This window comes from Clinocottus analis, unplaced genomic scaffold (genome assembly GCF_023055335.1).
Source record: "Clinocottus analis isolate CAN_PGR_092001 unplaced genomic scaffold, fCliAna1.0.p SCAF_7, whole genome shotgun sequence".
Lineage (NCBI taxonomy): Eukaryota > Metazoa > Chordata > Actinopteri > Perciformes > Cottidae > Clinocottus > Clinocottus analis.
The window spans coordinates 1,966,620-1,982,500 of record NW_027176229.1 but is presented as its reverse complement, the minus strand read 5'-3'; the positions used below and the strand labels follow the sequence as shown (position 1 = coordinate 1,982,500).

The 15,881-nt window shown below is 40.6% G+C and overlaps 2 protein-coding genes across 2 annotated transcripts in view; one reads left to right on the top strand and one right to left on the bottom strand.

Annotated features, from left to right (window-relative positions):
- cds1 (CDP-diacylglycerol synthase (phosphatidate cytidylyltransferase) 1) overlaps positions 1–5,670 on the top strand; it is a 42,438-nt gene extending 36,768 nt beyond the window's left edge. Inside the window, exons 9-13 of the mRNA XM_068604510.1 lie at positions 890–958; positions 1,219–1,371; positions 1,775–1,894; positions 2,080–2,183; positions 2,267–5,670. Coding sequence (XP_068460611.1) covers positions 890–958; positions 1,219–1,371; positions 1,775–1,894; positions 2,080–2,183; positions 2,267–2,405 — 585 coding nt within the window. The 3' untranslated portion in view covers positions 2,406–5,670. The remainder of the gene's footprint in view (positions 1–889; positions 959–1,218; positions 1,372–1,774; positions 1,895–2,079; positions 2,184–2,266) is intronic.
- Positions 5,671–6,274: 604 nt separating this feature from the next.
- On the bottom strand, positions 6,275–14,820 carry tmem175 (transmembrane protein 175). The gene is made up of 10 exons (XM_068566913.1): positions 14,308–14,820; positions 13,738–13,776; positions 13,478–13,575; positions 13,334–13,385; positions 10,918–10,953; positions 10,746–10,829; positions 10,060–10,224; positions 9,591–9,669; positions 8,949–9,084; positions 6,275–8,650 (listed from the first exon to the last, which is right to left on the bottom strand). Exons 1-10 carry the CDS (start codon positions 14,782–14,784, stop codon positions 7,978–7,980), a joined length of 1,839 nt encoding a protein of 612 aa, XP_068423014.1. The 5' UTR covers positions 14,785–14,820; the 3' UTR covers positions 6,275–7,977.
- Positions 14,821–15,881: the final 1,061 nt, after the last annotated feature.

The following is a 15,881-nucleotide window of genomic DNA, read 5'->3' as shown; positions in this document are numbered from 1 at the left end:
TTTATAATCGCGTTTACTTTTTATTTTGTATCAATAATAAGGTTTCGATTATTTATCATGATATTCCGTAGATTTTTAGTGACAGAATATTTTTGTATCATGCTTAAATATTTTAAATAAACTCCACCGCTTTAACGCTTTGTGCAGCCTTCCAACTAATTCAAAAAGTTTACCCATCAAAATGAGACCGGTCCTTTTTCACCGAGCAACTTTAAACCAATAGAACGCTGCTCTCACTTTCACATTGTGCAACAGTCAAATCTTTGCTTCAAGATAAGATTAAAAAAAGGAAGGATGTTCTCCTGCGCACGATCATGCCGTGCCATTCAACAGCGAACTGAAATTAATAAAATATTATTTTACTCGATGAAGTGAAATCTATCCATCCATCCATTATCTTGACCGCTCATCCTCATTAGGGTCGCGGGGCGCTGGAGCCGATCCCAGCTGTCAAGGGGCGAAGGCAGGGTACACCCTGGACAGGTCGCCAGTTCATCACAGGGCAGACATATAGACAAACAACCATTCACACTCACATTCACACCTACGGGCAATTTAGAGTCCAATTAACCTATGCAGCATGTCTTTGGACTGTGGGAGGAAGCCGGAGAACCCGGAGAGAACCCACGCTGCCACGGGGAGAACATGCAAACTCCACACAGAAGGACCTGCCAGACCAGTATCCGAACCCCGCCCCGCCCGGGATCCGAACCACAGACCCTCTTGCTGTGAGGCGTCAGTGCTAGCCACTACACCACCGTGCAGCCGTGAAATCTAAATATTTGAAATACATGTGTGAAAGAGAATCTTGACAGCGTCCACACAGAACCTATTTAGCAAATCACCAGAGCCCAAAGAGGTTTATTTAATATCACGTGTTTCCTTCTAGCTCTCACCCAAGAAGACCTGGGAGGGCTTCATTGGAGGTTTTTTCGCCACTGTGGTCTTCGGCTTCATCGTGAGTCCACTTTGTTTGCTTTCCACTCGCACTTTTCTCTTTTTTCCAAAAACAGAATGACGTGTTATCTGCGTAACGCGTCACATGCTCTTTAGCTTCTGTTTCAACAGGGAATGTTTATTTAATTTCAATTTTTTAGCATTCAAATCGCATTGCAGCGTCAACTTTACTGACCACTTTCACGATCAATATTCCAGGTTTATTAGCATTTAACCGGTGTAAATGCTCTCTGCTTCCTGTGTTTCCGTCGGAACCGTCAGCTGGCCTACCTCCTGTCTCAGTTCCAGAATTTTGTGTGTCCTGTGGGCTTCAACAGCGAGACCAACAGGTTCACCGTTGAATGCGAGCCGTCTGACCTCTTTGTGATGCAGGAGTACAAGCTTCCTGCTGTGGTGCAGAACACTCTGGCATGGGTGAGACTTTGGGCTACTTTTTTTTATTAAAGAAAATAAATGTTTGCGCATCAACTAAGATCTTTTTGAAATAGAATAGATGTTTTGGATTTTATATGTAAGTATTATAAAGCAAATATATACAATATATTAGAAAAGTCATGTAAAAAACTTTTAAAGGGGTAGTTTGGATGTTTTGAGGTGTGTGTGTGTGTGTGTGTGACCTCACTGACAGACTACGGAGGTTCTTCTCTACAGTCTGTGTTTTTATAACTACAGTGGATAAAGTGAAGTAAATACTTCTGACAGTGCAGAGATTTCAGTCTGCTGCAGTATCGTATCTGGATAAAGACAAGATTGAAAATGACATTTTCCCGTTCATTGATATCCCCTTGATTGATGTTTCTGCTCGTCTCTCTGACAGAAAACGGTGACCCTGTACCCGTTCCAGATACACAGCATCTTCCTCTCGTCCTTCGGGTCTCTCATTGGGCCTTTCGGCGGCTTCTTTGCCAGCGGCTTCAAGCGGGCCTTCAAAATCAAAGTAAAAATCTGACCCTTGTGTCGTGGACGGTGTTGTGACATAAGTGACTGTGTCGTGACATTGCCGTGAAATTGCAGTGACATTGTCGTGACGTCATCGTGGAACGAGTGACGTCGTCATGACATGAGTTCTGATGTCACATTGAGTGACAATGTGGTGACCCTCTGGTCTCTGCTCTCCTGCAGGACTTTGCCAACACCATCCCTGGCCACGGTGGCATCATGGATCGATTCGACTGTCAGTACCTGATGGCCACCTTCACGCACGTCTACATCGCCAGCTTCATCAGGTGAGAGGACCGGAGGCTCTCACAGTCGTTGAGAATGGAAATGAACGTGCATCCTGTGGTCTCATGTGCTCATTGTGTTTTAGGGGACCAAACCCCAGCAAAGTGCTGCAGCAGCTGCTGCTGCTTCAGCCTGCTCAGCAGCTCGCCATCTTCCACACGCTGCACTCCCACCTGAGAGAGCGGGGCATGCTCTCCGCTGCTGCCAACGCCCCGGTTGAATAGAGAGAGAGAGAGAGGGAGAGGGAGAGGGAGAGAGGGAGAGGGAGAGGGAGGGAGAGAGAGAGAGAGAGAGAGAGAGAGAGAGAAAATCTCAGAGCGCCAGCTCTTCATTCAACTTCCAACCAGCTCAAGATCTCCGGACTACGTGGAATAACCTGGTAGTAACACACAAATGTAAACAAAACATTGCGGCTTCGTTGTTTTCCACTCGAACCAACACATAAACTCCAACATGCTTTCTGAGCGAGCGGGCTGTCCTGCAGGCCAACGGCCTGAAGACAAAACATGTTATCGGACTCTGGAGACTCCTCTTGTGGACGGAGCACGTTGCACTGACTTTAGCTGAACAAGTGTTTTTAAAGAAGCTTTTAGCAGCAGGAACTGGGAACCAAGTGTTGCACATGAGGACTCGAGCTACCGCTAACGAGAGTTGTCTCTCCGGGGGGCAAAGCAATGATGCAGCAGGGTTGTCTCAATACTGTAGACACTGTTTTATATACTATGCTCCTATTTAAAGGTCCTAAACTCACTGCAAAATGAAACATGTAGCATGTACGAGAGTCCGTTGTCGGGCTTATCAAAGCCATGTTCATGTTTATTCTCCTCTTCCAGTGTGAAGCTTTTTAGCTTTTAGGCTTCTGTCTGAATCTAAAATAACTTGCACAAGTCGGCGCAGGTCGACTGTAGGCATGTAAACTAGAGAGTCAGCACTCAAGTTAATGTACTGTACATAATATACTAAACGTATTTAGCTAAGCAAATACCTAATACATAATATTACTTGTGTGAGCTACTGGGGCTGCTGTGAGAAATGATATGCAAAAATAGAGACGTAACTCCTTTGTAGTTTGCCTTTAGCATGAACACTTTAGATTTTTATAAGGTTAGGGATGTAGATGTGAGGCTGCTGCTAATGTATAGGCTGATGTAGAGGATGCTGCTGGTGGACTTCAAGAATCTAAAGGAATACTTTGACATTTGGAAAAGATGCTTCTTCTTGCCAGGAGTTAGTTCAGAGGATTGATACCAAGGAAAAAAGCGTAAAGATTTGGAATCCTCAAAAAAACTAATCTTTATTTTAATACATATTTTATACTTTTCACCTGGTACCACTGTTCTTTCTGTCTGGGATTGATACATCCCAGTAAAATGATGTAACTCATCAAAAACTCCAACATATTTCTTTTAAATCACAAGGGATAATTCAGGGGAATAACGTGGTAATTTAAAGATTAAGATTAATTCTTGAGGGACAAAAACCCCAATATTCACTGAGGTTAACACATTTAAGTTATTTAATAATAATATATATTCTAGTTTATAGTTTTTAGTTTAAATCTGCAAAGAAGAATTAGATCTTTCATGAGATTGAGGAAAAAGAATTAAGAAATTCATATTTTTGTTCTGAATGTAACTCATTAATATATGTATTGTTTTACCTACAATGACAATAATATGCAGTCGTGGAAAGTTAGTTTGTTCTTCTAGAGAAGTCCTCCACCAAAGAAATCCTTTGTTGACTAACATTTTGTCGACTAATCGTCAATCGACAGATCTGTAAGAAAATCTTGCAAAAGCAGCACTTCAAATCTTTAATCTTTACCAGAAATGTGCTCATAAGTTTCTTGGTTAAGTCAGTCTGCTTAGGGGGAAAAGCAGCGCTAGTTTTTTTTACATCGTTTGTATTTGGCTGAACCAAACAAGATGTTATAGAGTTTCACATACAAACGTCATCCAACTCTCAAAGGAACACATTTTCCAAAATGGTGAATTATTCCTTTAAAAAGAAATGACCACCACTTCTTTCATCGAGTTAACCAATGATTTCAGTTGCACTGTAGCGGTTAGATGGAGGGGCTCAAACAACTCCAAAGGTTCCAACATCCTCTGACTCAATGTTTGTAAAACTGTTAAAAAGCGAAAAATCTTGCTATTTTAAAGTCTTCTTATGCATTACGTCACTGTTAAATTATTATGTTTTGAATGTAGTTCGCTTTATGAGTTGTTATCACCGTTTTTCAGCCTATAAACATATACACTGTGCAATATGTGCACAGTTTTATGAGCAATATCTTATGCAAGTTGCAGTTTTGATTCCTCAGAATGTGGAAACCCCCTCGTGGCGTTCATGATTAATCACATGATCACCACTGTGATGGAGATTATAGACGCGTTACGAGGCCCCGGACCGGGGGGGCGTTTACCAAAGCACTGTCTGATTAACACTGATTCCCTTCTGTTGTTGCAACGAGCTTCGGGGCCCAGACGCCCCCGTACCTCCCACTCGTTGGACAAAGACAATGTTATAATTAATTTGTGCGGTTTGTTTATAAGTTTTCCTCATAGCCATGTATTTTTATTTTATTTTGCTGGGTGGATTTCTGGGACCAGCTGTACTGTATGAATCTAAAACATACATACATACATACATACATACATACATACATACATACATACATACATACATAACACACACAGTATATACATATAAAGTTGTATGTATGTAGTTGTAAGTGTGCCACTGGAATAATTCAGCTGTTATTGACGGATGAATCACTGTCAATTAAAACACTTTGTGGTTAAAATAGTTTAAGCATTTAAATGAGTCCAACTATCTATAAAGACTTAGAAAACAATCATCTGAACTCTTTGTGTTTTAAAAAAAAAATCTGCTTCAATGAACACCACAAATAATTTAAATGTTCAATCTTTACACTGGAGGAGGTTTTGATGGATCGAGTTGGAAGATAAAAATGCAAACAGGAGAACAAAAGTATTATTTGATGTAGTTTGCAAATACATCATGTATTTTATTTTTAAATGGACTAAATTAAATTATTACTTATAAATATTCGTATTTATGATTCATTATTAAAATGAAGTGTATTATTCCATTGGCCCACTTGAGACTCACAGATTTACAGAAACAGATTAAAGTTGTTGTTGTGGACTAATTTATATGTTTACTCTTGTTATGAAGGTAAATCACGTCGACGTAGGAAAGAAAATGTTTTATTTGCTTAAATGCCAGATTTTTGGTCGCTTGTCTTTTTAATTTATCATGTTGTGTATGTTTGATTTGCTTTGAGCAGAAACGTTTTCCAATGAAACTCGATAGCTTTTGGAGTGAAAAAGACAGTGATACTGAGGAAGTATTGTGTTATGAAAGGGGCAGTACACATCATGTATAAACCACATATTGATATCTTCTAGGGATATTGTGAAGCCGTTTACTGTATGGAGGTGAATAAAGGTTTCTTTTCTTTAAGATGGTGTCTATTCCTCCTGTTCACGTTTCCTAATGACTAGACGGAGAATCCACTTCACATTTAAAGGAACAACTTCAGCGTTATTCACCATACAAACAGTTTTTGATTTGAAAAATGTATGAAATAAAAGATGTGGAAGAGTAGTTGTCCGTTTTGTAACGCTGCTTTTAAACATTGTCCTCTTCCAGCCTCAACAAGACTGTTTGTGATTTACGAGACTAGCGCTAAATGGTAAATGTACTTGTATAGCGCTTTTCTAGTCTCCTGACCACTCAAAGTGCTTTAACACTACATGACATCATTCACCCATTCACACACTGATGGGAGGAGCCACCATGCAAGATCAAGATCAAGCCACATCAGTATTATCAACCATTCATACACCGTAGGTGCAGCTACGGGAGCAATTTAGGGTTAGGTGTCTTGCGCAAGGACACATTGACATGGGCTAGCAGCACCGGGGATCGAACCGCCAATCCTCTGATTGAAGGACGACCCTGCTCACCACTGAGCCACAATCATGGTAAATGTCTCATAACTTTGAAAATATGGTGTAAGTAATACAAATGTGTTATAGTTGGTGAAAATATCAGACAGCATTGTTTGTTTTTATTTTCAAATTAACCAAAGCTGATTACAGATCATTACATACAAATAATGAAAACACATTTGCTTCTAAATGAAGCTGCTGTTAAATAATACAACAGAATAAAAATGTGATAAGATAATTAAAAAAAATATCAGCAAATATGTCTAATTATGTGCAACCCTCTCGATCACCTGACAGGTTTTCCGTTAAAGTGCGTCTCAGATTGGAGTCGGTAACACCCCTTGCATACACACACACACACACACACACGTGCGCACACTAGTCACTTCAGGACAATTTAACACCAGTGACCCCGTCTGGAGAAATGGACTTGATTTTACAAACCTCTATTTAAAAATATATACAACAATAAAATAATGCATTCTGATCTTAATATCAATTATGTAATATTAAGTTTTTAAAAGACAAAAATCCTGGAATCATTATCACTGAAACTAAAAACAGCTATGCACAATCGGCCCTCTTTCTACTTTTAAACATTACATTTTGGTGATAACTTAAATTCAGTCGTCCCACTAAACGATAACGGTAGGAATAGAAAACATATTGACATAACATAAATAGGTTAAGATCACATTCCAGTGACTATGCACCAAAAGCTACAGAATCACTGAGGGGAAAGTGGAAAAAACATCCTCCAATTCTTATCTGAACTGTTTCCTTTAGTTATGACAGATTAATCTTTCAAAGTAATTCGTTGTAATACTTACTTTGGGCACAAGAGGTTGAAACTCACCACTAATGTTCTAAACAAGACTAAACAACGCATTCAAGTTTTCTTCCAGGTCGGTTTACATTTCACACTTTTCACAAGGTGACTTTATGTTTTAGCAAGTAACGCAAACCAAGTTTAGCCTCTTGTGGCCAAAATGGGAATTACGAAATAAACATTCACCTGCCAAAACCTCCCCCTACCTGTTTTACAGAAAACATGTTTTTCAGGAACAAAGATCCTTGAACAAAATATTTAAAACAGTGCAAGTTGCAATTTTATGGCCGTTTGTTATGTTTTTAAAGTGCAGCGCTGCAGACTTGAACCCTGTCAGTCTCTGAGTGGTAAAGTCTGAAAAGAGACGAGCTTGAGGCGACCAAACCGTCCTCATACACAAAGTATTTAAAAATACTTCGGCTCTCGTATATTATTTGTATCTGCAAGATGTCTGAACATGTTAAGCAAATTGTCTCTGGGTGAGCAGAGGTTAAAGTAAATAAAAACCAAACCGTCATCTTACACAGAAACTGAACTGCTTTTCTTTTCAGATTTTTTTAAAGCCGGTTTTTCCTGTTTAATTATCTGCTAACTGACAAGCTACCTGACAGGAATCAAAACCACACCTGAAAACAGGAAAATAGTTCAAATTGTTGCTACTTCCTGACATGCGATTCAAATCAATGTTTCAAAACTTTGAGTGCCTGAAGATGATTGTTGACTATTTGCTAATCAAAACTATTTTCAAGTTGTCGTTTTTACTATAAATAAATGAATGAATGGACGGCCAGTTGCTGTTGTTGTGTTGCTGTCTCTACCTTATGTCCCGTACTTCCTCAACATGTGAAGTCTCCATCGACTGATCTGATCTCCTTCTTCACGTGGTTCCTATTCTGTCCCTGACAGTAACTCTTTCTGGTGGCCGAGCATTTTAGCAGCTTGCTACTCTGTCGTTTTGCTTCCGTCGCCGTTTCCCCCTCCAGCTAGCTAGGTGACCAAAGCGTTAAACGGCACTCTGGTCTCGTCTTCGGCCTCATCTATTGCACCCCTCTGCTCGGGCCGATTGGGACAGAAGACCAGCCGGAGCAACGCGAGCCCCACGCGCACTAACAGCCTCAAGACCAGAAAGGCGAAAGGCACCGTGATCTCCATCAGGTGGAAAATCGGAGCGCTGAATTTACTCAAAATGCACGTCAGGAAAAATGTCACTAGAGCCACGCAGGGGTACAGTGACAGCTTGGCGAGCATGAAAATGTGCTCGCGGCCGCCGTAGCGCACGTACGGGTGCAGGGTTTCCTGCTCGCTGTGCAGCGCCACCACCCAGATGGTGAGCTGGAAGATGCCAGCAAAGAAAATGATCACGCAGCTGATCTGGATGGCCTCCAGTTCGTTGCAGGAGTCGGCCGGGAATTCGTGCGTCAGCTGGTAGGCCAGAGGTAAACCGCCAACGAACGCCAAGGAGAAGGTGTTCAGCAGGCCCATGAAGCGTGTCGTCTTGGTGACGTGGAGGAAGAGCGAATGGTGCACGAACCAGAGGAGGCCGACGGTGGCGAAGGAACCAAAATAGGCAAGGTACTCCGGGCCGTAGGCCCGTAGAGCCGCCACCAGGCTGCCGCCGAACTGCTTCTGCACCACGGCCGGGTCAGGGACGTTGTCCTCGCTAGCGGGAAGGAATCAGATAGGGTTAACCATGAGAGGGTTTTTATTTAAAGCACACTTTTCTCACACTATTAAATCTGGTAAATTAAGTTTGGTGGTTTTGGTGGCGTATTTGTACAAAGCTAATCGCGTGTTTCGACCTGGCTATTTCTAAGCAGCTATAAAAATTAGTATCTATATAAATACAGTAAATGCAACAAGTGCAGAAGATGCATATGAGGCCTATAAATAATGGTGATCAAGGGAGCTCCAGCACAGCTTTGGGTTTTGTACTGTCAAGGAAATAAAGTGAAACGCACCAAATGTCCAGGATGAGAAGCGTTGCTACAATGGCAAAAACTCCATCACTGAAAGCCTCCACCCGGTCCTTGCTGAGGGGCTCGTTGGGCAGGTGGGTGTAAAACAACATGGAGTCTGGACTCTCCTGCACGGGACCTGAAATATACAAAATATGGTTTATGTTTTAAAAAGTGACGCACATGCAGCTGGCTGAAGAGTGAAGCCAGTGCTTGTGTCTTCAAACCTGCATTCTCTCTACTGACCACCAGGGGGAGACTCCTCAGTAAACATTGTAAACGTGAGTTTATGTCTCAATCTCTAGTTTCAGGTCTTCTTCAATACAGCATGATGTTCATTTAGTAAATGATGGTTATTTAGAGTCAAACAGACCATAAAGCAGGGGATGCTTTAAGGCGGGGCTTACTGTGATTGACAGGTCTCTACCTATACGGCGTCTTTACGTCAATCCTTTGTTCATCGCTTGCTAAAAAAAAAAAAAAGCCAAGATGGCATGAGCCTAATCACCAAACTCAAGGCCTCAAAACGGCGGTCCACAAACCAAAGGGTGATATCACCATGACTACGCCCACTTCTTCTTGACAGTCCATGTGCAAATATTTGATACGTTTCCCCGACACGTTGGTGTAAAGTCTGGTTCTTACCGATTGCTTTGCTGCGACACCACTTCAACGACTGGGAGATGTACGGCAGGAAGATGACAATCGCCAGCAGCACGTAAGACTGAGAAAGGAAATGAAGACATCACCACAAAGAAGAGATTCACAAAGAAATATTTATCTTCCAAAGACTGAAAACGTAACAGAGGCCTCAAAGCAGACGACTTCAAACCGTCCGCTCACCTGCTGATGTTAAAATGTTAAACGTAGCATCTTTAAACTTTTAACTTGCCTCTGACAACCAGCTTACGCTTTAAGGCTGTCCAAAATTATAACTTCCTTATTTGATTTTTTTGGGACATTTGTGTGAAATTGTCAGTATTTGCATCGTCGTCAATGTGTGAGTTGTGTTTTGTGAGGTTGCAGAGATCTTCCACCATCCACAAAAGCTAATCTGAACTGTTTGTTTGAATGAATCCCCTTTGGGCGTCCCAGAGAACATCGTCTAACATACCAGCTGGAAGAAGATGAAGGAGAAGACGCTAGCGAAGAAGCACATGAGAGGAACCCGCATGATGACTTTGAGGATGTGGTGCTTGTAGAAAGTTTGGTTCTCGGAGATCTGGATCTGCTCGTCGAGCAGAAAGGGGCGGCTGAAGGCGTACAACACGATCACCGACTGAGGAAACAAGGCGTGGCACCAAAGTTCAGTACTCCCACTCAAAGAAGAAAGAGAAGCGACTGTAACACAGCGATCACCGCTGGGGACGCCCAACAAGCTTTTGTTTTCAAGAACATTTGGGAAGACATACTGATTAGATAAAATAAGATAATCCTTTATAAATCCTGCAGTGGGGAAATTGCGGGATTGCAGAAATTGCACGTGACAAGAGCAAGAGACACATAGTAAATTAAAAAATCAAGTAATATAAACGGTAAAGAAGAATACAATAGCAATCTTAATACAATATACAGACGGAATAAAAAAGTATATACCAGTATTCATATTGCACCAGATGAACGTAATAAAAGTAGCCAAAATAAATAAAGTGTTCCAAGTGTTTTATTCTGTACTGTGGGCCCAGCTTGTTGTGCATCCTAACAGCAGCGGAAAAGGAAGGACTTTTGGTACTTCTTCTTCAGACACCGGGGATGAATCAGCCGGTGTGTGACTGGTATCAAACAGGTCGAGCAGCTCACCTGGAGGACGCCCATTACCATCACGCAACCGCAGAAGAGTAAAATCCCGAGGATGTTCTCGGGGAAGGCCGCCATCAGAGAAAACTGCGGAGATAAGAGAGCTGGAATGACGTCGGCCGGACGTTTATTGTGTAAACTGTGCACGGCTGATCCGAGAACGTTAATTACTCACGGTGTACGGGAGAAAGGTGATCAGCATCATGCAGGCCTGCAGAGGAAGAGGAAGCAGAGTGTCACACGAGGAAGAAGGAAACACGCTCAAAACTAAGTTTTCATTCACAAGTAAAACACTTAAAGTCATAGTTCAACCCGATGTTGTTTCTTGACACAAACATCTACATAACTATATCACCAGGGGACTATAATCCCATACAAGGGTTGGCTAAATGCATTGAAGAAATCAACATCTGGATGTGCCAGAATTTTCTTCAATTACCCATCCATCCATCCATTATCTGAACCGCTTGTCCGCTTATTAGGGTCGCGGGGCGCTGGAGCCGATCCCAGCTGTCAAGGGGCGAAGGCAGGGTACACCCTGGACAAGTCGCCAGTCCATCACAGGGCAGACATATAGACAGACAACAATTCACGCTCACATTCACACCTACGGGCAATTTAGAGTCCAATTAACTTATGCAGCATGTCTTTGTGTGGGATGAAGCCGGAGAACCCGGAGAGAACCCACACTGCCACGGGGAGAACATGCAAACTCCACACAGAAGGACCTGCAGACCAGTATCCGAACCCCACCCTGCCCGGGATCCGACCACAGACTCTCTTGCTGTGAGGCGTCAGTGCTAGCCACTACACTACACCACCGTGCAGCCTTTATTTAATTTCTTCAATTAAATAAAGATAAAACAGAAGTAATTGTTTTTGGTCCCAAGGATGAACGATTGAAAGTGAGCCCTTAGCTTCAATCACTGATGTTAAAAACCTCAAACCAAGCCATAAATCTAGGTGTAATTATGGATTCAGACCTCAACCTGAACAGCCACATCAAGACAATTACAAAGTCAGCCTACTATCACCGGAAGAATATATCAAGGGTTAGAGGACTCATGTCTCAACAGGATTTGGAGAAACTTGTCCATGCATTTATCTTCAGTAGACTTGACACCTGTAACGGTGTGTTCACAGGCCTCTGTAAAAAGTCAATCAGAAAGCTGCAGCTGATACAGAACGCTGCAGCTCGAGTTCTCACTAAGACCAGGAAAGTGGATCACATCACTCCAGTTCTGAGGTCTTTGCACTGGCTTCCTGTCAAACAAAGAATTGAATTCAAAATCCTGCTGCTGGTTTATATAGCACTGAATAGTTCGGTGCCTAAGTATGTTTGTGATCTGCTGATACCTTATGAACCATCCCGACCCCTCAGGTCGTCTGGTTCTGGTCTACTCTCTGTTCCAAGAGTCAGAACTAAACATGGAGAGGCAGCGTTCAGCTTTTTTGCTCCACATTTATGGAACAAGGTCCCTGAAAGCTGCAGATCTGCTGAGACTCTCAGCGCCTTTAAATCCAGTTTGAAGACTTTTCTGTTTGAGGTTGCCTTTAATTGAACGAGACTCAATGCTGCATCTCACTACTATATTTTATTTCTTAAACTGCACTGCAACTCTTATTATTTTTAATTGTGTGTTCTTAACTGTTTTAATGTTTTCAAAATTGTTTTTAAATCTGCCTTTCATTTTTATTTTTATTTTTCTTGACTGTTTTAATGTTTTCTTAACTGTTTTTAAATCTGCTTTTATGTGAAGCACTTTGAATCGCCTTGTTGCTGAAATGTGCTATACAAATAAACTTGCCTTGCCTTGCCTTTACAAAGTCTGATGCTTTGAACGGATTTCCTTACATTTCACAATAAATAAAATGTTTTTTGTTTTATTATTGTGATTGCATAATTGTAATTTGTGATGCTCCTTTAATACAGGTTATAAACACCGCATTGTTTTTGAAAGGTGGACCGCCAAAAAGTATGAAGCAGAATGTGTCATTATATAAAACAATTTTATATAAATGTGGACTTGAAGTTATGGGAAATGTTTTGATCACAGGAGTCGGAAACAATCATACTGTAATCTAATTTTCTAAATTGTAATCTAATTTTCTTAACGAATATAATACTTATAATATTAGTATAGTCGGATCTTTAAACTGTGCTTAAATAAACATAAACAAATGTTGCGTAGCATTCAAAAGGTGATTTATAGTTTAAATGCACTCTCTGGTACAATTCTTTTTTAAGTACAACAGCACTGAAAATGAGACTAGTTTTCACTGAGCAGGAAAATAGAAAAAAAAGCAAATTCTTACTATTTTATTGAGTATTAAATCTGATTTTATTGTGCAGGAAATCAGTTACTGATTTGCACAGATTTATGCAAAACATACTGCGTGACAATCAAAAGTTAACAAACAAGCTAATCAAATTATATCAACTGTAAATCAGAGAGAAGATAAATGGACTTCACAGGGACGAGACTGAACAATGTTCCATCTTTGAAATATCCAAAATTATTACTGGCAGGAAGAATTCAATCTTTTTTTTTTTAAAGAGGGCGTGTTATTAAACACACAGCGATACTCACGAGGTTCAGCAGCGCAAGGCAATCATCGATACGCACAACGACTTGAAATAACCTGCAAAATTCAACACAAAGAATAAGCATGTGATGTGATATAATAATAATCATAATAATAATAATATAGCAGTGGTCATATGAGTAACTCGCCTGATATGAGCAGCCCACGCAACAGTCACAATCAGGAACGTCATTAAGTAAACAGCTATCTTGGTTGTGAGCAGAAGCTGAACACTCTCCCTCAACTCCTGCAACACACATATATAACACGCTTATAACACATCTATAACACATGACATGTCTCCTGTTATTATCATCACACCACAACATTTATTATAGCCCTTGTGAGCTTTATAGGTATACAAATAATGGCATTCTGTTACACATCTAATACTACCGTCAGTCTTTACCTCATTATTCTCCATCTTCGTGTGGGCGACGGGTAATATCTGTGATTAAAAAGCAAGACATGTGATACTAAACATCTGGAGGAACAAACTGACTAGTGAGCCCCAACACACTCCGAACTCTTAAACTACTCTTGCCACTTTGACAATACACTTGTTTACAGTACTGTTATTTATTTTGTGTTTTTTTTTGTTTTGTTTTTTACCATATTTGTATTGTCATTTTTTTCTATTTTTAAATTATGTGTTATGCACAGTTTCTTGTTTTTGTTTATTATGCATAGTTCAACAAGTCTAATTCCTTATATGTGCAACGCACGTGGTATTAAATTGTTCTGATTGGCTGCTCAAAATAAAATACTCGTGTATCTTTTCTTTTTGCTCGTAGAAGTCAACCAAACACATTAATCAGATGTCTTTTAAATGCAGTAATATGTATTTTTTTTGTAGTGAAACCTAAGTATCAAGTCGTATAATTTAAATAGTACCAGGGTTTGTTTGCCTCTCTACTACTAGATATATTTCCTGAACTCAGGGATTAATCACGTGATCGATCCCATCGAGGTCTCTCACCATGACGGTGGCGATGATGGAGATGAGCGCGTCGCTGTAGGCCAGCAGTCTGTGGGAGGACTGGGTGCCGCTCTGGCTCTCCCTGTCGGAAGGAGCGACGCCGCCCAGGAACGAGGAGGAGGAGGCTGCGTGGCCCCTCGCGCCCATCCTCCTCTCCTCCACCTCCTCGTCCTCTACGTGGTGCTCAATGATTTCACTGTCGACGTTTTCCCCCATCGCGGACCGTACACGGACCCTGGAGGAGCCGGGACTGTTTGCAAACAACCCAGCAGCGGCAGCTGACTTCCAGGGGCGGAGGAACCGGAAGCGGCTGCCCGGTTTGTTTTTCAGGTTTTTCTTTCTTTTTTTTCTTTTTTTTTTTGGTGGATATTTATTTTTGTATGTGAAATATTCATGGTGTGTCCATGGTGTGTAGAGCTTTGTTGAATTTCTGAAACATAATAAGGCTAAAAACAAAAACGCATATCTTGTGATCATTCGCGGACACTGGGCATGCGCGTGTATGTGTAAACAGGAAGTAGATTCCCAGCAGACAGGCGTTTAAACAAAAAGCACACTTACAACCTTATAAAACCCTTAAAATCTGAGTGATAGACAGACAGACAGACAGACAGATGAATAGATGGATTAGAAAGATAGATACATAAGAATAATTTATATTTAATAGTTAGATTGATTCATACTTTATTAAATACCACAAAGTAAAGCAATGTTAAATATAAAAAATGCATGATATATCATAAAAGAGAATAGAATAGTATTAAATTAACTAACAAAATAATAGTGCAATGACATAACCAAAAAACAGTGAAACGTTGTTTGTTTGGTGTATATACTTTCCATATGTATTAGTAACATAATATGTAATATAATAAAGATATTGAGTAAATATCTCCAGCCCATCGCCACTTAATAAAAAAATTAAGAATACAACACTGAAGAAGAAGATGAAGCGACTTCAGCTGAAAACAAAATTAGAACTGTAGAATTTAAGTTGCAAAGCATATTTTGGGTTTTTAAGAAGCTTTGATTGCAAGGAAAAGCATGAATAATGAGTAAAACATAATATTGAAAACATGTTTTAAGTGATGATTCAATTAGATAGTTCTAATTAAAATGTTAATATTGCCAACAATTAATAGTGCATTCAATACTATATGAATGAATGAATACTAAAGATTAAGGAAGAGGAGCAACATATTTGTGCTGAGTGAAGTGATATGTCCATCCTGCCACTGGGTGGCAGAAGAGCTGTTTGTGGACATGAACTTTTGAACAAATGGACTTTTGGAGAGTGAGTAAACCTGTATAACACAGACAAATACCTCTGCATTCCTACAGCGAGTCAGGAAAAGACAACCGCTGTAATATATACATTGCAAATCTTATTTAAGGCACTATTACTACTACTACTATCACAACTAATGTAAGTTTTCGATCGTATTTGCATTGCATGCAAGTCCACCGTTTTCTGCTCGTTTGGCAGCTGTAAAGACACTCAGGCGGAGAGCCAGGCTCACGTCCACTGCTGCAGCCGTCCAACCTTTTTATTCACAATCTGCTGAGTTTGCAGG